General features: G+C 40.5%; 1 protein-coding gene across 1 annotated transcript in view; it reads right to left on the bottom strand.

Moving 5' to 3' along the window:
• Positions 1-470: 470 nt before the first annotated feature.
• LOC122736621 (cytochrome P450 4F2-like) overlaps positions 471-26,036 on the bottom strand; it is a 40,489-nt gene continuing 14,923 nt past the window's right edge. Inside the window, exons 4-14 of the mRNA XM_043978962.1 lie at positions 22,593-22,737; positions 16,442-16,495; positions 15,806-15,933; positions 14,711-14,832; positions 9,870-10,140; positions 3,246-3,312; positions 2,849-2,978; positions 1,636-1,769; positions 1,357-1,421; positions 996-1,078; positions 471-797 (exon numbers count right to left, since the gene is read on the bottom strand). Coding sequence (XP_043834897.1) covers positions 617-797; positions 996-1,078; positions 1,357-1,421; positions 1,636-1,769; positions 2,849-2,978; positions 3,246-3,312; positions 9,870-10,140; positions 14,711-14,832; positions 15,806-15,933; positions 16,442-16,495; positions 22,593-22,737 — 1,380 coding nt within the window. The 3' untranslated portion in view covers positions 471-616. The remainder of the gene's footprint in view (positions 798-995; positions 1,079-1,356; positions 1,422-1,635; positions 1,770-2,848; positions 2,979-3,245; positions 3,313-9,869; positions 10,141-14,710; positions 14,833-15,805; positions 15,934-16,441; positions 16,496-22,592; positions 22,738-26,036) is intronic.

The following is a 26,036-nucleotide window of genomic DNA, read 5'->3' as shown; positions in this document are numbered from 1 at the left end:
GAAAGGATAGTGCCAAGTGCTCTTAAAAGTAACGAAAATGTCATCAGTTAGAGAGTGGGTGAACATTTGTCTGGGCTGATGAATGGAAGGTCCCTGCTTAGATATGGGCGCAAATGGATGCCCTTTGACATAATTTCCTACTCTGAGAGTCTGCCAGCCCATTTCTAGTCTCTCTCTCTCTCCAGTTAATCCCTATGATTATTCAGAGAGTTCAATAATTGTAGAATTGGGAGAACCTTGTAGATCAGCTAGTGCAATTTCTCATAGTACAGATGGATTTATCACTATGACTGATCTGCCTAGGCTAGGGGGGAAGAACTCCAGAGACAGAGGTCCTAGAGTATGTGGATCTCTCAGCTCCTTCTTGCCTCTTCCTAGACTCTAGGTTTGAAAACACAGATTCTTGGCTTCTATCTCATGCTCTTATCATGACTTTCTTGGCACAGAGACTCACAATGAATGCCAATATATTGGGTGTAGAAATGTATTTTATTTAGAAGAATAGCAATAAAGACAGGGATGATTGGGAGGGAAAGCAGCCATCAGGTTCTCATGGATGCCTAAGACCAAAGAAAATGCCCAGCCATCAATCCTGAGGGGCTTCTTGGAGGTGTGTCTAAGCACTGGAAGGATGCTGCAGTGGTTCCACCTTCAGCCACAGCCCACCCTCTGTTCTGAGGACCACATCTGCCTTCCTTTGTGGTGGAGTCTCATGAGGGAAGACACGGAATCGCAGCAGAGTGAGGGCCAGCACAACCTTCATCTCAGACATGGCGAAACTCTGGCCAATGCAGTTCCTGCTCAAAGTGGAGGGGCCCTGAAGTCAACCTGCTTCTGAGAACCCTCCTTCTCCTCCCACACCACACTGAATATGGGGCCTCCATAACCCAAAGAGGTGGGGTCTCTTTTGGAGATTTGGAGCTGCCCACACTAATCTAGAAGGGTGAGGATATCTCTCAGGGATTTAGATGGGCAAGCAGATGTTCTGGTCTCACCTGGGTCCAGCTGAGAAGGGTATAAATGCCAGGGGTGATATCTTCTGGTCATTTTGGGAGTCAAAGCGGTATGGATCAAAGACCTGGGGTACAGGGACATAGGTGGAGGTGATGTTGGGGGTTATCCCAGCGTCACCCCCACCCAAGGTCGACAGGCTTCTCTCAGAATGGGATCATACTCAGAAAAGATGGATCTTCATCAGGGTTAATAGCTATCATCTCCTGTTCACCCCAGCTCTGCCATGAAAGGTATACCTGGGGGGGTAACTTTTTGATCTTTCTGGGGCTCAGTTCCATCTCATACCATTATCCCTAACCCCTACCCTGGACCAGTCATGGGGTAAGGAGTTGGTATTGGTACCTCAGGGTTGGGCCACACAGTTGGATTGTGGTGGGTTCCAAAGATGCTGATGAAGCATATAGTCCCTAATAGATAAGAAGAGAGAAGGAATAATATGGCCCCCAAGTTCTATGCCTGAACTCATGGACACAATCATCTAACCTCTTCAATGTGATTATCCTGGCCCCTTCTCATGATAAAAACCACCATCTGCAATCTTCCATCCTCCCTTCCCCTAAACTTTTCCTTCCTTAGCCTATCACTCTCACTCCCTTTGCTATGTGGACTGGGTCAAGGCACCTTTGGGAATAATTCGACTATCAGGTAGCTTGATGTCCTTAGTGCATCGGCGGAACACAGAAGGAACTGGCGGGTGCAACCTCAGGCTCTCCTTGATACACATGGTCAGAAAGGGCATCTGGGCTAGATCATCCCTGAGGACAAAAGAGCTGTCAGTCCAGCCCCATAGCAGTAAAGAGGAGGACATACCACTCCAATTATTGTGGGAAAAGCAAGGGTGGAGGAAGGTGTTAACTTGAAGTCAGAGTTTGGGGACTTTTATGATCAGAAATTGGGGATATTACTAAAACCACGGATGAACAATCAAGGCTAGGATGTGTGTGTGTGGGGGGGGGTTGACAGAGAAAATCTCCCTGTTTTGGCCCTGGGTAGTAGCTGTGTTACTAAGTAATTAAGTAGCTAAGTTACACTGAAATCAGCTGGGTCGGGGAACTAACGTGCTTAGGGCTGCCTTCATGTCTCTCTTGCTATGGGGGAAACTGAGTAAATGGGAGCCATAAACTACTAAGGATCAGTTTCACTCAAGTTGGGGTGGGGACTGGTGGCAGTTAGACAATAGAGTGTGGACTTTAGAGTTAAGAAGTTGGGAATTTGAATCCTGCCTCTGCCTCCTGCTAGCTGTGTAATCCTGGGCAAATCACTTAATTGCTGTATCCCTCAGTTTCTTCATCTATAAAATAGAGATAAGAGTTAATGATAGCATCTACCTCCCAGGGTTGTTTTGAGGATCAAAGGAGACAAGACATGTAAAATATTTGGCCAACATTAAAGTACTATATTGTTGTTGTTTGCCCTTCATTCTTGAGTACAACCATGACAGATGTCATGATTTGTAATGAATTGGATTTAAATGAGGAAGGGTTATGCAAAGTCACTAGCCTCACTCTCTCCTCCTGGCCATCTGGGTCCAGTGATAAGGTATATATCAGGATGACTGGAGATGGCCCCAGATGTTTGAGGCAATTGGAATTAAGTAACTTGCTGGGTCACACTGCTAGTAAGTGTCTGAGACTGGATTTGAACTCACATCCTCCTGGCTCCAGGACCAGTGCTCTATCCACTGTGCCATCTACATATTATTGGGAATTGTTCGTTTGGGAATGTCCTTGATTGTGGATAGGGTAGAGAGAAGCTTAGTCCCTGACTGCATATACCTATGGGAATTCCTAGCCCTGACCCCATGGTTCCGACCACAGCCTCAGCCTGTACTGACCATTCGATCTCCTCTGATTGACGGCCTCTCAGAAGCTCTTGTATCTCCTGGCGGCAGCGTTCCTGGTGCTCCTGATGCTGGGCCAGGTGGTAGAGGATCCAAGAGAGGCCACTCGCAGTTGTATCATGCCCTGAGTGGGGAGGGAGTGGAAGAGGAAAAAGAATCCAGAGAGGTAGTGTGGTGGTTAGGGATGTCCGTTACTAGACTGTGGAGGGAGAGGAAACACATGTACCTCTTCATGATAAGTACGAGGTGGAAGAGCTAGCTACATAGATTTATTCCAGTGCTGGTCAATGAAGAGGTCAGAGGGTCTGACATTAGGGAGAAGAAATCCCATTCCAACCACAGTAACTCTAAGCCCTTGCCCCATTCTCTCCCTCTCCACCTGCCCCTTTACCTTCAAACATGAAGGTGTCAGCTTCTGCTCGGATGTCCTTATCTGACAGTGACTTCCCATCTTCATCCTGGAACAGGTCCACATTTCTGGGATTTTAGTTTCCTCTCTTCTCATGCATAACTCATACCCAAGTGGCATCTCTCCAAAACTCAGGCATTTCAAGTACACCTAGAGTCCCCTAATTTCCCTGGAACCTATTTAATTGACCCCTATAAGTTTGTCATCAACCCCAGAAACATTGGATACACCTAAAGCCATCCTCTGGACTCATGCTGCAATTATAAAACTTGGAGGTTATTATGCCTTGGAGGTCCCCTGAAGTTTGTAGAACTCTTGGAACCCACCTAGGTCCACCTAGAATCAGACTTCCAGAAGGTTCCTGAAGCACTCAGAACCATAGAGTCCTGGATCTGAAAAAAGACTTCACTGAATACATGAATATTGTAACGATTGGAATGACGCCACCTGCTGGATACTTACTGTAGAAGAGTTCTGCCCATGAAGCGAAGGTCTTTGAGGGCAAGACCAGGAGTCTTTTCTTTGGCGGGGAGGAAGTGACGCAGACTAGTGGGAGGAGGAAGGAAGAGACTGGTGCTGACTCTGGGGCTCTTTCCTGGGGACGCTGGCGGAGAAGGGAGCTAGAAATGTGCTCTCCCTTTAATAGATAGGAATCTAGGCCTTTCTCTCTCTTTACCAAATTCTTATTCTCCTTAATAAATGCTTAAAAGTCTAACTCTTGCTAAAGCTTATAATTTATTGGCGACCACTCATTAGATATTTTAGACAGTTTAGCTAGAATTTTAACCCTTAACAGATGGCTGACCACGAAGAGGAAAGCTAACCCTCAGTCTTCTTCTGATCTGCTGGTTGGGTAAGAAATTTCCCCTCCCTCTCCCTTTAACTGCTAAGTACTGGTGTACTGGCTGTATTTTCCTTTAAATTTTTTCAAATGGACCTTTTAAACTCCCTAATTATCCTATTTTTGATTTTAGTCTGTTTAACCAGACAAATGGGAGATAAGATCATGTTAATGCTTTGTTTTTGTGGATTTTCTATTTTTCTTTTTCTTTTTGTTAAAAGAGCCAGCAACTTACTCACACAAGGAAATATCTCCCCCTCTCCCAACCATGCTTTTTCAGAGAAACCTGAAGAGATTCCTACAGTTTTTCCCAGTTCTAACACTAATTGTTGCTTTAATTTTGCATGCCTGGAGGCAATGACCCACCCTCTAGAAGCTTTTAATCCCCTAGCACCTGGAGGCAAAGTGGGGGAAGAGGAATCCAGGCCTGAGTTCAAAATCAAGTCTGCTTCAAATTGCTCTGGTCCCTCCCCTCCTCTCCAGACCCCACCCTCTACTCCTCCCATGGCCAAGCCCATTGCTTCCCCGGCCTGGGAAGTCCAGAGAACTGATGCGCATGCTCGACTTTCTCTAACTACATTTGCAGCTTCAGGCTCAGCCCTTCCCCAGCCTGGCTGTGCTTCTGAGACAACCTTAGAAAACTCTTTAAATTCCAGATATGCTCGTTTTGTTCATAATTTTGCTAACCTGCTTTTGTCTTTAATTAGTAATCTTATAAAGCGTTTGTATGGTGAAAAGACTGACAGACAATATAGAGGGGTTAAAGAAGAAAAACTTAAGCTGAATAAGAATGACAATCAACATAGTTCAAGACTCTGCTTCTTTTGCCATGGAAGGGTATATATTGTACAGAAATGTAGAAGTAAGCAGCAAGGTATTGATATGAGTATTGGGGATTTTAGATACTGGAATCAAAAGTGTTCTGAATTCACTCAGATTATTAATGTCAGTTCAGAGGTTACATAGGATTTCTATGCTATTACATATACATTTTGGAATTAATGGTATAGGTTTATTTTCATAGAGATTTTAATGCTTTTGAGATTGTGTCTTATACTTAGTTTCTAAAACAAGGAGAATATTTGTAAAAGCTTTTTATAGTCATGCGATCAAGTTTATATTTTGTAATATTCTTATTAATATTAAGTTCATATTCATTTAGATTTCCCTAGTTTGAATTTCATTGTCTTTTATTATTCCACGTGTATTTTCTTCTATTCATTCATCTATCTAATTTTGAAACATGGTTTTGATTTCATAATACAATGTTAATTCTAGGAGTATTGTGCTCCCATATTCTGAGTTGTTTGTTTTTGTTATTTTTTCTCAACTGATTATTTGATCAAATTCTTTAAAGCATTTCCCTGGCAAATTGGTTGCCATGGCAAGTGTAAATTGATTCCAGAAGTATTATTTTTGATAAGCATATTCCAAAAAAAAAAAAAAAAGGGGGGAACATTTGTAAAAGTTGTCTTTGAGATTGTGTTGTGCTTTAACTTGTATTTAAATATGTTCAGATTTTTCAAAAAAGTAATTGTATACTAAGTTAAAAAAAGGGGTATTATTTGAAATTGTTGCATAATTATATATTGTGTTCTGAGTCAAGATGTATTCGCATTTTTTGCAATCATTTATTATCCTCAATTTTTAAATCCACATGAGATTTGGATTATGGGAATTTATCATTTAAGACATTAATTGCCTTTATTCTGAGTTATCAGATGCCAGTTGGCCAAGATGCCATCCAATCACAAGAGGAATACATGCAAGAGCAGACACTGAACTGTCACATGAGGGGAGACATGCATGAAGTCAAGGTATGGCCGAGGGAATGGCTTTTGACTAATGTTGAGGTTGGATTCTCTTGGTTTAATATTTTATTTTATTTTTCCCCACAATATTGTACAGATGGCTGGAAGTATTGATCCCACCCATCTCACTTCTACACCTGGCTTCTATGCTCCCTCCTATATGCCTGATGCCATGGACATCTCAATCCCATGTATCTGATTAAGTCTGACTCAGTTTCTTCAAATATGTTCGGTGGCATGGACATATATTCCATCCACCTATTTTAAGCCTGGCATACTGTATGGGCAGTACATATTGCTCAAGTGTGGGAATGCTCATATCCCATCATTTCTCTGTTCTTTTATGGTAACCCCCATAATTATCTCAGGTGTCATGATAAATAACAGTGTTGAATTTGGCCTTGACACCTGTTACCAATTATATTAGATTTTTTAATTTCTCATAATGGCATGAGGATAATTAGGCAGATGATGCAAAAAGTGATGAAACAAAGATAAAAATTATTTTTATTAATTAATATTGCAGCAATTGTCTTCTCAATTACCCTCCATAAGGGGGGACTATAGTAATATTATAATTTTAAAGAATGTTTCAATTTTTGTTTTATTATATGTTTCATGTGTAACAACTAAGATTATGAATTCCCTTAGACATGTTTTTGAGAACTTTCATTGTTTGATTTGATTATTGACAAAGCTATTTTAAAGTTGTGTTAAGCTCAATTTTGTAGGAAATTTTTCTGGCTGATTACCAGCATCCACACATCAACCCCTGAAAAGACTTCCATTCCACGACTACACCTAGAGGACATCTGAGAAAAGACTTTCAGAGACTTTAAATGAACAGTTTTGATTTGTTGTTTTTGTTGTGTTTTTTTTTCTCTTTCTGTTATAATATACACCTGTAACATGTATTCTCTGCAGAGGCCCTCCCTTTGCAAGACTAATGTCAAAGCGTCGGTTCATGAGGACAAAAAATCGCCCCTCTGGACAAAACTTTCCTCTCTTCCTTTTCTATATTGTTGTTCACATATTATTAGTTAGCAATAGTTATTATATTGTTTTTACTGTTCCGTCAAGGAAACATTTTGTTTCTTGAGGAACAACAGGGGGGACTGTAACGATTGGAATGACGCCACCTGCTGGATACTTACTGTAGAAGAGTTCTGCCCATGAAGCGAAGGTCTTTGAGGGCAAGACCAGGAGTCTTTTCTTTGGCGGGGAGGAAGTGACGCAGACTAGTGGGAGGAGGAAGGAAGAGACTGGTGCTGACTCTGGGGCTCTTTCCTGGGGACGCTGGCGGAGAAGGGAGCTAGAAATGTGCTCTCCCTTTAATAGATAGGAATCTAGGCCTTTCTCTCTCTTTACCAAATTCTTATTCTCCTTAATAAATGCTTAAAAGTCTAACTCTTGCTAAAGCTTATAATTTATTGGCGACCACTCATTAGATATTTTAGACAGTTTAGCTAGAATTTTAACCCTTAACAATATCATCTACTTTCAGAGATGTAAACCTAGGCTTGGAATGCTCCTATAGCAGAGGTTCTTAAGCTGGGGTATGTGAATTAGTTTGCTTTTTAAAAAAATCAAACTATTTTCCCAATATAATTGGTTTCCTTTGTAATTCAATGTATTTTATTTTATGCATTTAGAAACATTATTCATAGGAAGGGTCTGTAGGCTTTTATTGTTCAATCTTGCCTGACTCTTTTTAACCCTGTGGACCATAGAATCCCAGTACTCTTCTTGGGATTTGCTTGGAAAAGATACTGCTGTGGTTTGCCATTTCCTTCTCCAGTAGATTAAGGTAAACAGAAGTTAAGTGACTTGCCCAGGGTCACACAGCTAGTATGTGTCTGAGGCTGGATTTGAATTCAGATCTTCCTGACTCCAGGGACAGGGCTCTATCCACTGTGCCACCCAGCTGTCTCCAATGCTTCCATAGGCTCTGCAACACCACTAAAGTGATCTGCAATCCCCAAAGATTAAGAACTCCTGTAGAATGTCCTCTTACTCCCCTGTCTCCCTTTCCTTCACCACTTCATCAACCTTAATATATTCTTTTGTGTGCGTGTGTTTTTGTTGTTGTTGTTGTTGTTTTTTTTTTGCGGGGCAATGGGGCTCAAGTGACTTGCCCAGGGTCACACAGCTAGTAAGTGTCAAGTGTCTGAGGCCGGATTTGAACTCAGGTACTCCTGAATCCAGGGCTGGTGCTTTATCCACTGTGCCACCTAGCCACCCCTTATTCTTTATCAATCCTATCTCTCATATATGTAAACCAGAACCTTTGGTTTTTCCCAGCAGAGCTAGACTTCTTCAATATACTTAGAACTACCCACAGATACTGCTGGACATACCTAGGATCTAAGAGACTCCCCTAACAAATGTGGAATCAACCACAGAGATATTCTTAGATACCATTAGAATGCACAAGATTGTCCTGATATGCCCAGAACTGGAGCTGCTTCTAGAGACATTTAGAATCCTAGACACCCTGCTGATGTACTTGAACCACAGCAATGTTTCAAAATACACATAGACCCAGGAGACAAGAACATGCACATGGAACCGACCACAGAAACACGCCTAAATTATCTGGAACTTGATTGAGAACTGGATTTGGCAATAGGGGACCTGGGTTCAAATCACAAGTCTGCTTTTTACTATTTGTGAGATGCTGGGCAGATTGCTCATCCAATCAGGATTGCAGTTTCCTCATCTTCCGAATTAGAGCATTGGAAAAGAAAATGTTTAAAGTCCCTTCCAGCTCTATTTAAACCTACTATCCTATGTGAAAGTGCTTTGTTCACTATAAAGTGATTTGCATTAAAAAATATTAGCAAAGGAATTATTATCTATGAGAACTGTCAATAAGGATACTCCTAGAAACAAATAGAACTTGGGAAGAATTACCTTAATGAAAATACAACCAGATACAAAATACACCTATCTATTTTTAGAACCCCAAAGATACTTTTGATATACCCAGAACCAGTCATAAAGATACTCCTTGATGTATCAGGGCAGCTAGATGGCACAGTAGAGAGACCCTGGGCCTGGAGTCAGGGAGACCAGAGTTCAGATCCAGTTGTACACACGTAATAGCTTCGTGACCCTCGGCAAATTGAATAATCTCTTTTTGCCTCAGTTTATTCATAGGTAAATTTGGGTTAATAATAGCACTACCTCCCAGGGTTGTTGTGAGGATTAAATGACTTTATACTGGCAATGCACTTAGAACAGTGCCTGGGACTTAGCAAGTGGTATATAAATGTTAGCTGTTATTCTTTTTTTAAAAATTGAATAGAATTTTATTTTCCAAAATATATGTAAAAACAAATTTTGACATCAATTTTTTAAAACTCTGTGTTCCAACTTCTCTTCCTCCCTCTCTTCCCGCCCCCCACCCACAAGAACTCAAGCATGTTAGCTGTTGTTCTTTGTTTTTTTGTTTTGTTTTGTTTTTTGTGAGGCAATTGGGGTTAAGTGACTTGCCCAGGGTCACAGAGTTAGTAAGTAAGTGTTAAGTGTCTGAGGCTGGATTTGAACTTAGGTCCTCCTGAATCCTGGGCCGGTGCTCTATCCACTGTGCCACCTAGCTGCCCCGATGTTAGCTGTTATTCTTAACTATTATTGCAGACTCCTTTGTAATACCAGGAACCAACTTGGAGGACTATTCCACACCAGCAGAAGGAAAGAAACAGAATTAGTCCTTTCCCTTCTTCACACAAACCCTTTTCAATCTGATGCTGTAAATGCTACTCTGAGGAGGGGAAAAAAGCCTTTGAAGAAGATAGCAAAAGTCAAGAATGATTTTACTGGGGGCCCTCTACCCTGGTCTCCATGACTCTCTCCCCACAGACACTGAAGCCCTTTGTACACAACTAAACACTTCCCCTCCCTTCCCCAAGCCTGCCAGCCTTCACATTCTCCACTCACCTACCGCACATTTACCTTGGCCAGCAACAGCACATCTATGAAGTCCATGGTCTTGCTTTTACCCTTGTTCTTAAGGAAAGCTTCAGGACCCTGTTCAGCAAGGACCTGTTTCCGGGCCTGGATAACAGCATCTGTGAAGTCATGCACCAGGCGGCAGGCCTGGGAGAAGCGTCTCCCTTGTTTGGTGAGGAAGTACAGTCTATCCCAGTGTAGAATGACTTGTTTTAAACGAATCATTGAAAGGGCACTTAACTCCAGGATGGCAGAGATGTAGGTACTTGGCTTCCTGTTCAAAGAAGGGGGAGCAGGGTAAGGCTCTGGACCAGGTAGGAAGTTCAGACCAAGATCCTTAATGTTCTTCTGCCCCCAGAACTTCCTAGTCACTGTCACTACCTTCTTTCAGTGTCAAAACAACTCTTGGTTCTGTCCATTCTTCCTCCAAAATCTTAACAGAATGATAAAATCTCATAACTGCAAGGGACCACTGGGGCTTTTTAGAACAACCCTTAACTGGACAGGAATCAATGCTACAAGATCCCTCAAGAAGTGGTCCTTCAGCCTTTTCTTTTCTTTTCTTTTTTTTAATTTTTATTTAATTTTTTTTTTTTTTAGTGAGGCAATTGGGGTTAAGTGACCTGCCCAGGGTCACACAGCTAGTAAGTGTTAAGTGTCTGAGGCCGGACTTGAACTCAGGTCCTCCTGACTCCAGGGCCGGTGCTCTATCCACTGCACTACCTATGCTATTGGAGGAGCAGGTGCTCCTGAGTGTGTCGATCAACTCTGATCTGTTAATAATTAATGAGGGGCAGCTAGGTCTGTTAGGAAATATTTTCTTTTAACATCAACTCCAAATCTGCCTTCTGTAATTTCCATTCATCACTTCTGGTTATGCTCTCTTGTACCTCAAACAAGTCGAATCCCTCTTCATTTGTCAGCCCTTCCATCACTTGAAGACAACTACCATTAATTCCTCCATCTGCTTCTTCAGTTAATGTTCTTACAGAATTATCCGTAGTCCCTTCATCATCCTAGTTACCCTTTTCTGAACATATTATATTTCATCGGTATTTTTTCATAAAATGTGATATCCAGAACTGAACACTGTTTTGGATAGAGAAATAGTCTGCATAGAGATGTAGACCAGGGCAAGGATGGACCTCCCTTTCCATACACAGAGCCTTACAGATTTTAGATATCAAAGGACCATCTCTATTGTGCTAGAAAGTTTGTTGACTTGTTTGTACTCTTTGGACTTTGCTTGGGATTCTGGCTGAATTTTTTGGCAATTCTTGGGTAGAAGAAACCACTTCCTACCATTTTTCATTGGATTTCCTGATCATTATTCAGTTGTGTATGAGTTTTGGTGTTTATTAGAGTAAGTATGTGGGAGCTGGGTGTTCTTCTGTTTCTGTTTAGACCACAAATCTTTGCTTGTTTTCTTAGGCATGCCTATCAGGGAGGTCACAGGACTAGGAGAGGTCAGAGGTCACAGCCCATTGTAATAATAGTTTAGGCCAGTAACTGTTTGTATGGAAGCAAGAACACAGGGTTCTCATGAAAAAACCCATGGTGGTTGGAAAAACACAGCAGGCACCTTAGAAACCACCAAGAATAGCAGTGACCAATATGGTGCAACAATATTCAGGCCAGGACAGATTAGGCAACCTAATCTTAAAGAAGGAGTGGGTTAAAGAACAAATCATAGAAATAATCAATAATTTCATTAAAGAGAATGACAATATTGAGACATATCAAAACCTGTGGGATACAATAGAGAAAGAACAGACTAATGAATTGGTTATACAGTTAAAAAAACTAGAAAAAGAACGTATTAAAAATCCCCAATTAAACACTAAATTGGAAATCCTAGAAGTTGAAGGGGAGACTAATAAAATTGAGAGTAAAAAATTGAATTAATAAATAAAACTAATAAATAAATAAATAAATAAAACTAATAAAAACAAATAAAATAGATAAACAGTTGGTAAATTTGATTAAAAGAGAGAAAAAACCAAATCACTAGTATCAAAAATGAAAAGGGTTATATACCACAATCAAAGATGAAATTAAAAGAACTGTAAGGAGTTATTTTGCTCAATTATATGCCAAAAAGTTTAACAATTTAAATGAAATGGAAGAATATTTAGAAAAATATAAATTGCCTAGATTAGAAAAAAGAACATCTAAATAGACCTATTTTAGAAAAAGAAATTGAACAGGCCATAAATGAGCTTCATAAAAGAAAAGCATTAGGACCAGGTGGATATATAAGTGAATTCTATCAAACATTTAAAGATCAACTAATTCCAATATTAAATAAATTATTTGGGATAATAGGCAAAGAAGACATCCTATCAATCTCCTTTTATGAAACAAATATGATATTGATACCTAAAACAGGAAGAGTAAAAACATTTGTGTTGAATGGTAGCCATCTCAAGCTCCATTCTATTTTTTGGGGGGAGAGGGTAGGAAAAAAAGGAAAAAACCTCAAACCCCAAATACTCCCACATGTTCTCACCTACAGCTATACTCAGTTGAATGAAGCTATTACCTAGTAGCACAATGTCATTTTAAATAGACTAGTTAAGGCTATTAGGATGCTGGAAACAACTGAAGTGTTGGTCAATTTGATGATTCCTGGACTTGGAGAGGCACTATAATCAGACTTAGTAATTTTGGATAATAAGAATTCGACCATCACTATCATAGATGTTACCGTCTCCTTTTAGAATAGATATTTTGCTTTCCCATTGTCTGTATCAGGCAAAATTGACAAATAACAGGGTGGGTCAGCATGTGGCTTGGGAGGGCTATAGAGTGTATTGTAATGTTGTGATAGGTGGGAATTTTTGGCAGTTAGGTGCCACAGTGCATAGAGTACCAGGCCTAAAGTCAGGAAGATGAATCTTCCTGAGTTCAAATCTGGCCTCAGACACTTATTAGCTGTGTGACCCCGGGCAAGTCACTTAACTCTGTTTACCTCAATTCTTCATCTGTAAAATGAGCTTGAGAAAGGAATGGCAAGAAAACTTAAATGGAGTCATGAAGAGTCAGACACAACTGAAATGCATAAACAACAGAAATTGGGGATTTGGGAGGTTGGGATCTGGTCAATGACAAAGCGTCATCTAAGTATTAGCCCTAAATATACAGATATAAAGAAGAAATTAATAGGGTGGGACTACATTAGATGGAATAAGGATGCACACATTATTGTATATGAACATATATCTCTTTCTCTATTATCTATCAAACACATCAACAAGGTAAGAGTACAAAGAATAAATTTTAGAGGATAGTATTCTTTCCATTTTAGTAAGGCAGGAAATGATCTTGTTATGATCTAAATAGAAAAGTGATTGCATTTTTATTCTATATGAAACGTTACCATAAAATGCCTTATCTTGTTATACACGTGAACATATATATATGTATGTTGTTTTTGTTGTTCAATCATGTTGGAATCTTCATGACTCCGTTTGGATTTTTCTTGGCAAAGATCCTAGAGCAGTTTGCCATTTCCTTTTCTAGTTCATTTTACAGATGAGGAAACTGAGGCAAACAGGGTGAAGCGACTGACCCAGCATCACTAGTAAGTGTCTAAGGTCAGATTTGAACTAAAGAAGATGAGTCTTCTTGATTTCAGGCCCTCAGCACTCTATCTACTATACTACCTAGCTATGTGGCATATATATGTCCATGTATACATGTCTTTGTGTGTCTGTGTTTATGTATGTATGTATATGTATATATTTATTTATGTGTGTGTACACACACATACACACATACCTGCTGCCTGGTGTGCCTGTCTATCTAGCTATCTATCTAAATGTGCATATATACATATATGGATGTATATACATATCTACATGTGTGTATATATACACACAAATATATAATATAATATGTGTATACACACATATATATATGTAATATTATCACATTTTATTATCACCAGGTAATTATGTAGCATAAATTCTAAAAAGAACAGGAAATACTTATAAATCTGTATGCTTTAAACATTATTTAAACAAAAGTAAAATATCTGTTACTGAGTCCCCACTATGTGGTACTGAATGTATCCTTGGCTAAATCTGTGACTACCACACAAACCGTTGATAATGTGCCCTCCCTGCCTATTTGTTTGCACTTTTTCCTGTTTCCTCATATCAGATTACATGGTGACAACTGTCTTCCTACCTGTACTTCTTTTTGTTGCCCTTCCCCAGTCGACAGCTCTACTTCACACATCTGTCTTTTCTCTTGAGTAACCTGCCTCACCAACAAGATAGCCACTGTTAGGATAAGTAGAACTCAAAGAAAAGAACCATGAAAAGAATTGGAAAGGAATAAGAAGGTTAGTATTGAAAGGAGATGAAAAAGAGACCTGGAAGGTGGGAAACTTAGTGAAGAAGAAACAAAAAATATGACCCCCACTCGTGAACTTGAGACTTGTCACTGGGGACTTCAATAATACACAACAGTGCCACAGTTTAATACCTGTTTTGGGCTCAGCCTGTATTGGAAATTGCCTGATTTGCAAATAGTTGGTATTGAAAACTTCTCTGGTGCCTTCGCTTAAATAGACTGGTCTGGGGAAGTATAAAGAGCAGTATGTCTCCTACTAAGGAAGGGGTGTATGTGCAGGAATTGGGGCATTAAAGTCATGAGGAGTCAATCATCTATGGGAACTCTACAATTAGTCTTGAGCTGCCCCTCCTTCCTGATGGTTTCAGATCTTATCCTTGGTACTGTGTACTCCCTCCCTGGAGTTCTTCTTTCCCATGTTCACAAGGGGCTATATCATCTCCAGTTCCTGAGACCTTACAAACCAAGGCCAAAAAGGTACTCACTCTTGACAGTTGCTATCATGACTGAAGATGCATTTTTGCAGGCCATCCAGGGTCATGAGACTGACGTGTTCAAACATGTCCAGGTGGGTTTTACCCTCTGCACACAGACGCCTCCACTTCGCCTACCCAAGAGAGAGAGAGAGAGAGAGAAAATATGGGGTTGGCCTCCTCCCAGGATCTGACCTGATGATCCCAGTCTCTCCAAATACACAGGGAGGGCAAGAGAGAAACCTTTGCCATGGAGAGTACATTGTGGTTCTGGGCAGCCCTGAGAATGTGTCATGGGGATGAAGAAAGCCAGAACTAGGAATTAGCAACTGAGGTCTTGCTATTACTCTGTCCCTGATTTACTGTATGTCCTTAATGGTATTTTGGGTATTGGAAACTCATCTACCATGTGAAAGGTACCAGAGGAGGCTCATGGATAATGGTGTCTGTGGGCTCTGCCTCCCTGCCAAAGTCAAGCTATATTTGGTAGGAGAGGTTGGATGGTGTGATGTCTCAGAGCCATAACTAGACATTTTTGTGTCTGGGCAACTGTTATCAACCATGAAGCAGTAACTACACTCCCAACAGGGAAGGAAAAGAGGTCACATGACTACAATTTGAGGTCATTGCTCAGATTGATGGGGATTTGGATAACCGTGAAGCAGGGAAAGAGCTCATCCCTGCTGCCAGCTGGTAGTATTTTATTTTATTTTTTAGGGGGCAATGAGGGTTAAGTGACTTGCCCAGGGTAACAGTTAGTAAGTGTCAAGTGTCTGAGGCCAGATTTGAATTCAGCTCCTCCTGAATACAGGGCTGATACTTCATCCACTGTGCCACCTAGATGCCCCAGTTGTTTATTTTAAATGACTGTTCTTACTAACTGGATCCTAAGTATTTGTTGTTTCTAGAGGACTAAATCACTGTAGTTTCCATAGTCAGTATCTTCTAAGTTTGTTGCCCCTCAGTAAAGTCCTAGTTATGGCTCTTCTGAGTCCAACATCACATCTGTTGTAACCCAGGTTAGTCTAGGAGGGTAGGCACTCAATGAAGGCTCTGGCTGTGGTAGGTATTCCTCTCCCAACCCACTGGTGATCCCTCTGGGCTCACATGCATGATGTTTGCACACTGGTTAAATGTCTTCACATAGGGCTTGAGGATGTCAAAGTGAAAAGCTGGGGTCAGCAGGCGCCGGTGCCGGCTCCATTTGTCTCCTCCACTCAGGAGCAGCCCATCTCCTGGGGAGTAAAGGAGATAAAAGAAGCCCAGATATAGCCCCTGAGTACCTTGCCCACTTAGAGCCCCAGATTAGACTCCTACATAGAGCCCCAGACCCAACAGCATCCACCTACCCCCTATCAGCCATTTACTTAGACCTGAATCCCTCACCCATAATGCCTAGCCTCAAGCCTTGGTTCCCCACACACCAGCCCACCCTAGGTCTCCATCTCCCTATCTACAAACACCTAACTCCCAGGATTCCCAGCCCCCTAGGCAAAGGGCATTTGGGTGACTTTTCCCTAGGCCTTATCCCTGCTTCCTGGTGTTATTTCTTTTTTTTTTTTTTTTTTTTTTTGCGGGGCAATGGGGGTTAAGTGACTTGCCCAGAGTCACACAGCTAGTAAGTGTCAAGTGTCTGAAGCTGGATTTGAACTCAGGTCCTCCTGACTCCAGGGCCAGTGCTTTATCCACTGCGCCACCTAGCTTCCCCCCCTGGTGTTATTTCTGATCACACTCATTACTCACCCAGCCAGAGCTTAAAGAATCCATAGATAAGGTCATCCTTGGCTGCAATATGGGCTGTTGAGAGAGATAAATCCTTCAAAGGGGGTGAATACACACACACACATACATATATACATATACACATACAAATATGTATATATGTATGAATAGTTAGCTTTATCTATACATATATCCCTATATAGTGAGTTTCATATGGTCCAAGGACTCCACTAAGACATAACTCCAGAGTGGCCAAGACACTCTCCAGACCTGAATTAGACATTACCTCCCCACACATAGTTCAGACATTCCCAGGACATGGTCTAGACATACCCCTATTCATGACTCCAGACATGGCTTTTAAGAAATAATCTCAAATAGTGGCCACAGCTCAGATGTTTTCATCCAACTGTTACCCAAACACCCCATAGACATGGCCTTGGGCACAATCCTAGACATATATTCGGAATACAACCTTAAAATATCCTTAGTTAGTTTAGACATGGCTTTAGCCAAGACTCTGAATTTATCTAGTGTAGACATGACCTTAAAGATAGCTCTGGCACTGCCCAGTCACTTCCCAGAAGCACGCTGGGCATACTCTCAGACATATTAGCACTTAGCACAGAATCTGACACAGAGGAGACGTTTAATAAATACTTAATGGCTTGATTTAACCTGACACCAACTATGGCACTGAAGAGTCTTAGGCAGGCCCAGAAATTATACATCCTGGATACAGGTGAAATATGCCCTCAGAATCTGAAGGGGTGGGACTGGGGATTGTGATGGTAAGGAGAGTAACAGTACAGATGGGAAGGATGCCGAAATGAATGTGCCAACTTTTCCCCTCTTCTCTGATGGCTCAGCCTTACTAAGCAGTTTATAGACACCCTTTTCTCTTTGTCCTAGAGCAGCCAGGAAGGCACCAAAGGGATCTCAGAGACCACTGCATCTGGAAGGGGAAGAGTGTACCATAGCTATAACTAGGGCATCTTACATTGTGATGATTAATTGTTAGTGAAAATGATAATAATAACAATTATCACTGATATAGTTTGTTAAGGTTTGCCAAAGACATCTCATTGGATCCTCACAAAAATTCTGGGAAGGAGGTAATATTATTATTATCTTCATTTTGGCCCCCTGTATGAGGCAGGATTAGAACTAGGGTCTTCCTAACTCCAGATGCAGAACTCTACCTACTGCTCCATTAGGCTGCCTCATGAGTGCCACCAACATGCTCTCCAAGGGATGGGGATTGGGGTGGAGACTTGGTATTTTGCCCTAAAGGAATGGGAAAGAGTTCACCCCAGCCAGCTGTCAGCCTTGCATTACTCTCAATATCTGCTGTCTTCATGTACTGCTGAATGAAAATGAAGAAAATGATGAAACTATGCTTACTGTGACCATTACAAATTTATGTTACATAATCTCTCTGCCCACACTGCAGCAAGGTAATCCTTTCATACTTCCCTAAATTATTAACTATCTCACTTATCACAATGGATTTTCAAAACCTTTTCATCCCCCTGAAAACTCTCAGCTGAGAACTTGGTCTCATAGTTCATCAAAAAAAAAAAATTGAGGTCATTTGTATAGTTTCTTCTCTTTCTGTTCTCCTCATCTCAGATTATCCAGGTGTCTTCCCCCAGTATCTCCCCCTCTTCACCTTGTTTCACATGAAGAGGCAGCCCTTCTTCCCAAGACAAACTTTTCCATGTGCTCAAATGACTCTGTTTCATCCTGACTTCTCCATCAGATTGCTCCTCTATCATTCCCATTCTCACTAGTATTCAGTCTCTCTCTCTGTCTACAGACTGCTTCCCTACTGTTGTAGAAACACACACATTTATCCCCATCCTGAAACTTCTCACTTGATCTGTCCATTCAATTGGCTATCATTCTTTATCTCTCTTCCATTTTATAGCTAACCTTGTTGAGAAGGACGTCTATGTTTCCTTTTTCCTTTTAATTTTTTCTTATCTTTGCGGTCTGTCTTCTGACCTCATCATTCAATCCAAACTACTCTCCAAAGTGACCAATGATTTTTTTTTTTTTTGCTGCGAGGCAATGAGGGTTAAGTGACTTGCCCAGGGTTACATGATTTAATAAAATTAAGACTAAAAGGAAAAAATTGGCTGGGGAATTTTTTGTTTGTTTGTTTGGTGGGTCAATGAGGGTTAAGTGACTTGCTCAGGGTCACACAGTCAGTAAGTGTCAAGTATCTGAAGCCAGATTTTAACTCAGGTCCTCCTGAATCCAGGGCCAGTGCTTTATGCACTGTGCCACCTAGCTGTCTCCTCCTCAGTATATTTTGCTCGCTCTTCATCTAGCTCTACCTGCTAATTGTGGCTGTCTCCTAAGGTTTGGTCCTAGGCCCTTTTCTTTTCTTTTATACTATTTCTCTTGACGATCTCATCAGCTCTCATGGATTGAATTATCATCTTTATGTAGAAGATTCTCAGATCTAGTTGTCTAGGTCTAACTTCTCTCCTGATCTCTAGTCTCATATCTCCAAGTGACCCTTGGAATCCAGAACTGGAAGTTCTGTATACATTTTAAACTCAACATATCTAAAACTGAACTCATTATGTCTTCCCCTGCCAAGTTCTCCTTTCTTCTAAACTTCTCTATAACCATCAAGGTCATCAGTATCTTCCTAGTCACCCAGGCTTACCACCCAGGTGTCACCCTCAACTCCCTGCTCTCACCCCCTATATTCAGTCAGTTGAATAACCAATCCTATCTTTATGGTCTCATTATTTCTAGCTTTGCCATTTAACTTATATGTGCCCCCTTCTGTTGTCTGACACTGCCACAAGCCTGGTCCTGACCCTCCTCATCTCATGCTTTTATTACTGCAATAACCTTCTGCTTGGTCTCTGTGCCTCAAATGTTTCCCTACTCCGGTCCATCCCCCCTTTGCTTTCAAAATGATTTTCCTAAAGCCAAAGTCTGACCATGTCAACCCCAATTCAATAAACTCCAGTAACTCTCTGCTACTTCTAGGATCAAATATAAAATCCTCTGCCTGATATTTAAAACTTTTTCTAATGTTGTCCCTTCTGACCTTTCCAATCTTCTAATACCTCACTCCCATCAAAATAGTCTATGATTCAGTGACACTGGCCTTTCGTGCTGCTCTTCAAACATGAAACCCTAATCATGCCTGGATTGCTCCGCCCTTCTCATCCCTGCCTCCTGGCTTCCTTAAACTCAGCTAAAATCCCACTTTCTCCAAGAAGCCTTTCACAGTCCATCTTAATGCTAGTGCCTTTCCTCTGTTCATTATTCCAATTTATCCTGTATACTTCTGGCTTTCCCCCAGTTATTTACATGTTGTCTCTCCAATTAGACTAAGAGCTTTTTGAGAGAAGTGATTGTTTTTACCTTTCCTTTAATCCCTAGTGCTTAGGGATTAAAAAATTTATTTATTTCATTTTTAATTTATGGAATAAGACAGTAATTTTCATAACAGTATAATAAAAAAGATGATTGTACAAGAATCTTTTAAGTAAGCTCTTAATAAATGCATAGTAACTTGACTTGACTAGGCATAGGCATACTTAAACAGAAACCAAAAAGATTCTGAATTGGTTAACATTTTATGGGGAGGAATATTTTTCTATGAATTCCTTGTAAGTTTCTATCTTGGCCAAGGCAGAGACTTTAAGCAGCAATCAGGAAGTGTGGCATGGCTCCCTTGTCATCTCCTCCCCCAAGAGGCATTGAACCTGAATATTTTAGTCCCACATTAAAGTACATATTAGGACACCTGAGGCTTATGCAGAAATCTCAGTGGAGTCAAAAGGGCATGTCTAGTGTATGCATACAATCCTACCAGAAATGATGTTATGGGATTTTCATCTAAACTTCCTTATGTTTGGGTAAGAATTTTGCCCATGAAGATGGAAAGGAAGTAAAGACTTTTAGGGTAGAGATTAGAATACAGGGATATCCAGAAATGATTGGGATGTAAAAAACAAAAAGGCATAAAAATAATTTTAAAAACAGCAAAGGGGAAATTGCAAATAAACTGCAAGAAACAATTATAACACTTTCATCCCATATCTAGTATAATACCTTGCACATAGTAGGAGTTTTAAAAATGGATATTGAATTTAATTGAATTTATAGGGTAATTATCTAGCTGGTGAAACCTACCTTTCCCAGTTGGGTCTCCTGTTCTCTGGGACCATCTATCATCCCCATCTCTGTGCTTTATTATTGGGTGTCCCTGATGCCCAGAATGTTCTACTTCCAGTAAGACCTCAGGTCAAGTCTTATCTCAGATACTCAGACAGCTATGTGACCCTAGGTAAGTCACTTATAATATCTCAGTCTCAGTTTCCTCATATATAAAATGGGACTAATAACATCTAACTTGTATGTTGTGAGGACTGAGATCATATGCTACTTCCTTAATCACCTCTAGATTCCCTGAAATTCTCCAAATTTCAGCTAAGATCCTACCATCTACAGCAGACCTTGAAGGTTCCTTTCCCTCTGAGACTTCTGTTTACTTTTTCTTTGAAGTGATTTCCATGTTGTTTCTCCACTTAGAATAAATGCACCATGAGGGAAGTGACTATATTTGCCTTCTTTGTATCTTCAATACTTAGCACAGTGCCTGGTACATAGTAAGCTCTTGAAAATATTTCAAAGCCAATTGATATCTCCTAGCACCCTTAAATAAAAACACCAGAGAATCATAGAGTGTTAGAGTTTGAAGACTTTATGGGTTATCTAGTATAATTTCTTTGTTTTGCAGATAAAGAAACTGAGACCTAGAGAAGGCAACATGACTTGTCCAGTGTCATAAAGCCAATAAGCAGCAGTCCTAAAATTCAAACCATGGTCTTATGACTTAAAATCCACGGCTATTTCACAGTATTAGACAGGGAGATGCTAATGAAGATGGAGCCCCACATCTGCAACAGATCTTCTGACCAACACTGTGCATCCCTCAGGTTTGCAGTGCTAACATCATCTCCCTGAGGGTAAGCTCTCAATGTCTGGCCTTGTTTACAGGTATCTCTGCCCACAAGCCAATGAATTCTACCTCAAAGAAATAATCATTCCATCTCCCACTCTTTCTCTCTTGACCCTAGGAACCTTCCTCCATAACCTCCCGCCCTCATCACTACTCCTACTCCCAAGAACAGGGATCTCTTTTCTTTCATGTGTCATTAAGTTTCTCTATTCCATCATAGAAAATGCTTTGGTGAAAAAGGATCTCTAGGGCCAATGTTGCTCCTAACATTCTCCTTCAACCTCAGATGCCCCTAAATCCACATAATAAACTCCCTTCTGCCATTGGATATGGCCAGAAAGTAGCTTCAAATCTCCTCCTACAACCAGGGAAGAAAGAGACACTGGAAACAACTTCAACTCATTCCAACAGAGGAAAGTGCTCTTTCCTCTTTCTTCTGCCCTCATTTTTCTCAGCCGATGTATACCTGGGAAATTTAGTGGTCATTCAGTATTAGAGAAAAGTTGGGAATATGAGGTGGAAACAAGACGGAAGAAGGGTAAAGGAAGAAGTGAGAAAGAAGGACCTAGAGGAATTGGTGAAGGTGGGGAGGTCAGAGAATAATAGAAAGGAAGAAAATGAGTGGGGACTACTAAAGAGAAAAACAAAGCAACAGTCAGACATAGAAGACTATACAGAGAAATAGAGATGCCTACATCAGGTACTTAGTAAATAGTTTTAATTGGTTGATCCACAGAAAGAAAAGGAAGACAGAGTATTGATTTGTTTTTGTTTGTTTGTTTTTATTTTTTATTTTTGGGGGCAATGGGGGTTAAGTGATTTGCCCAGGGTCACACGGCTAGTAAGTGTCAAGTGTCTGAGGCCAGATTTGAACTCAGGTGCTCCTGAATCCAGGGCTGGTGCTTTATCCACTGTGCCACCTAGCTGCCCCCGAAGACAGAGTATTGAGAATGGAACTTCTGATTGGGAAGAGCCCAGGGGACTTACTGAAATGTGTCTCTGTGTGTATGTGTATATATATATATGTTAATATGACAGTACAGAGGACTAGAAGAAGGTAAGGTGATTGAGAGGGCCTGGATCACTGGAGAAGGCCCTATGGGGGATCCTGGATATGTGAGGAGTAGTCTGGGACAGATGTTGCCAAACTGACCTTGACCTCTAGAATTTTCATACCTGATGCAGAAGTAAGAGGCCGGATGTAGTCAGGGTGGCAGAGTGCAACCGCTGGGCGGAAAGGTCCAATCCAGAGCAGAAAGGTCTCCCTGAAAGTGCTCACAGCATTCAAAATATACTCTAATCTTTCCTCTTTGAGTTCTATCTATAAATGAAACAAAGGTAAGAGTCACTACTGTCCATCTTTTTCTCTCTACCTTCTAACTGGAAAGCCCTTTCTCCAACTCCTCTGTGCTGACCGCCACTCTCAGCATCTCTAATGTCCCTTTGTATTAACTTTCTCTCTCAGGTGAAACCTGGGGCTGGCTGTCCCCAGGACCTAGGAGTTCCCTAATTAATGAAATCATGGGTTCAATTTCTATCCTTTGTATGACCATTAGCCATTTTCAAAAAGCAAGATAAGAATAGTTTATAGAATAAACACATATAATAGCCCTACAAAAATGTTCTAAATCACTAACAAGAGTTAAAACAACTTTGAGGTTTCTCCCTGTCAACTTAGTTAATTTAGAATTTTATTTTCCCCCAATTACATGTAAAAATAATTTTAACATCCATTTAAAAAACTTTGTGTTTCAAATTCTCTTCCTTTTACCCATCAAATTAGAAAATAAGATTAAAAATGGAAGCAATAAATGTTATAGTAACTGTGAGAAGGCAAACAAACTCATAGAGTACATTGTTGGTGGAATTGTGAATTGGTTTAACTGTTCTGAGAAGCAATTTTGAATGGGTCAAGAAAACTCACTAAATTGTTCATACTCGTTTTTTTTGTTTGTTTGTTTTTTGTTTTTGCAGAGCAATGAGGGTTAAGTGACTTGCCCAGGGTCACACAGCTAGTTAAGTGTCAAGTGTCTGAGGCTGGATTTGAACTCAGGTACTCCTGAATCCAAGGCCAGTGCTTTATCTACTGCGCCACCTAGCTGCCCCCTGTTCATACTCTTTTAACCCAATGGTCCCACCACGGGGCACATACACCAAAGAGGTCAATGGCTTATAGAAAGGTCCTATTATATAACAAACTATTAGTCACAAAACTTTGTGATAGCAAAAAAATAGAAACAAAATAGGTTGTGATTGATTGGGGATCAATTCAATAAATTATGGCACAAAAATATAATGGACTATTACTGCAACAAAAGAAATTATTAAAACGAGGATTTCAGAGACACAGAATGATCCTGAAGTGATGCAGAACAAAGAAAGATAATGATAAATACAAATATGATTAAAAACAACATTAAAAGGCTAAGTCAAACTTTGATGAACTTCAAAGAACAATATCAGTTCCAAAGAGCTACAGAGGCTAGCTAACATTTATATAAAGCTTTAAGGTTTGCAAAATCCTTTACAAATATTTCATTTTATTCTTGCAAATACCCTGAGAGGAAGGAACTATTATTATCCACATTTTGCAGATGGGGAAACTGAATTAGATTTAAGTTAAGTCCAGGGTCACACAGCTAGTGAATGTCTGAGGCCAGATTTGAACTCAGGTCTTCCTCACTCCAGGCCTAGTACTCTACTCACTGTACCACCCAGATGCACTTTTTTAAAATTTTGTTTTTGAATTTTTCAATATTTTATTGAAAATTTCTCCCTGCAGGGGCAGCTAAATAGCACAGTGGATAAAGCACCGGCCCTGGACTCAGGAGAACCTGAGTTCAAATCTGGCCTAAGACACTTGACACTTACCAGCTGTGTGACCCTGGGCAAGTCACTTAATCCTCATTGCCCCCTGCTTGATACACTTTCTGGAAGATCCTGTCTTCTGTATTTCTTACTAGTTCACTTTTGTCTTGCCCATGTGCAAAAGAAAAAGGCTAGAAGGAGAGCCTATAGTGATTTTTTTTCTCATTGAGGAAATGGAGATGCAGAAGCACTATCTACAAGGTAAAACATAGTGCACAGAGGCCAGTGGAAGGAAGATATGTGATAGATGCAAAACCAAGGACAGTTTAGAGGGCTGGAACTAAGGTTCATGAGTGTGACAGTGAAGAAGAAAAAATGGAGAAGGAATCATAGGATCTGAAATTTAGAACTGGAAGATACCTTAGGAATAATCTATTACCATGAATCAAATCAGTGCTACCATTCCTGGAAGAGATCGGCCAACTACTTAAAAAAAATTTTTTTTTAGACAGGGCAATGAGGGTTAAGTGACTTGCCCAGGGTCACACAGCTAGTAAGTGTCAAGTGTCTGAAGCCAGATTTGAACTCAGGTTCTCCTGAATCCAGCGCCAGTGCTTTATCCACTGTGCCACCTAGCTGCCCCCTGCCAACTACTTTTTGTACAACTCCAACCACCATCCCTCTGAATTTCCTGTCTGAAATACTCTCTCTTGTCACTCTCATATGTGTTGTCTTCCCCAGTGAGAATGTAAGATCCTTGAAGACAAGGATAATCTTACTTGTTCATATTTGCATGTGCAGCTCTTAGCACACTGCTCAGCACATAGTAAATACTTTATAGATGTTATTTCATTTAATAATTCATTGATTCGTTTATTCAAAAAATTTCATTTTGGGGCAGCTAGGTGGTGCAGTGGATAGAGCACCGGCTCTGGATTCAGGAGGACCTGAGTTCAAATCTGGCCTCAGACACTTTACACACTTAGTAGCTGTGTGACCCTGGGCAAGTCACTTAACCACAATTGCCTTACCCCCCCCCCCAAAAAAAAAACCCAAAAAATCTCATTTTGCTGAGGAAACCAAATCTGAGAGAATTGAAGTGACTTATTCAAGTTCCTACAGGTAATAAGTGGTAAAGCCTAAATTTGAACTGTATTCCTCTCATAATAAATTAAGCATGCTTTCTACTGTGCCACATTAACTGTCATCAAACTTCTGGAAAGATCTGAGATGATGATACAGATAAAGAAGAGAGACAGTTACTGAGGTCTTGTTAATTTCTGTTTTCTAAGGGAGATTGATATTTAGACTTGTAAGGATGCGATGAAAATGGCAAATGGTGAGTTGAAATCCAAAATACTCAGTGAGTTTAAGTCTCCAGACTTAAAATAACTACAGGTCCCATGACACTGACAAGAGCTGGCAGGTAACAAAAATTTTGGATAATGACTTGCAGCCAGAAATAATCAAATGTCCTGATCTTTCAAAATGGTAAGGGAGTAAATTTTTTAAACTACAGGATTGGGAGTTTGACTTCTGTTCCAGGAAAAATTCTCTATTATATGATTAAAGCTAAGGTTTGTTAAGGGCTAAAATTCTAGCTAAACTATCTAAAATATCTAATGAGTGGTCGCCAATAAATTATAAGTTTTAGCAAGAGTTAGACTTTTAAGCATTTATTAAGGAGAATAAGAATTTGATAAAGAGAGACAGAAAGGCCTAGATTCCTATCTATTAAAGGGAGAGCGCATTTCTAGCTCCCTTCTCCACTGGAGTCCTCAGGAAAGAGAGTGAGACAGAGCGCCAGTCTCT

The sequence above is a fragment of the Dromiciops gliroides genome, chromosome 1, assembly GCF_019393635.1.
Source record: "Dromiciops gliroides isolate mDroGli1 chromosome 1, mDroGli1.pri, whole genome shotgun sequence".
NCBI lineage: Eukaryota > Metazoa > Chordata > Mammalia > Microbiotheria > Microbiotheriidae > Dromiciops > Dromiciops gliroides.
The sequence above is the reverse complement of the archived record's forward strand: the minus strand, read 5'-3'. Positions and strand labels throughout refer to the sequence as shown.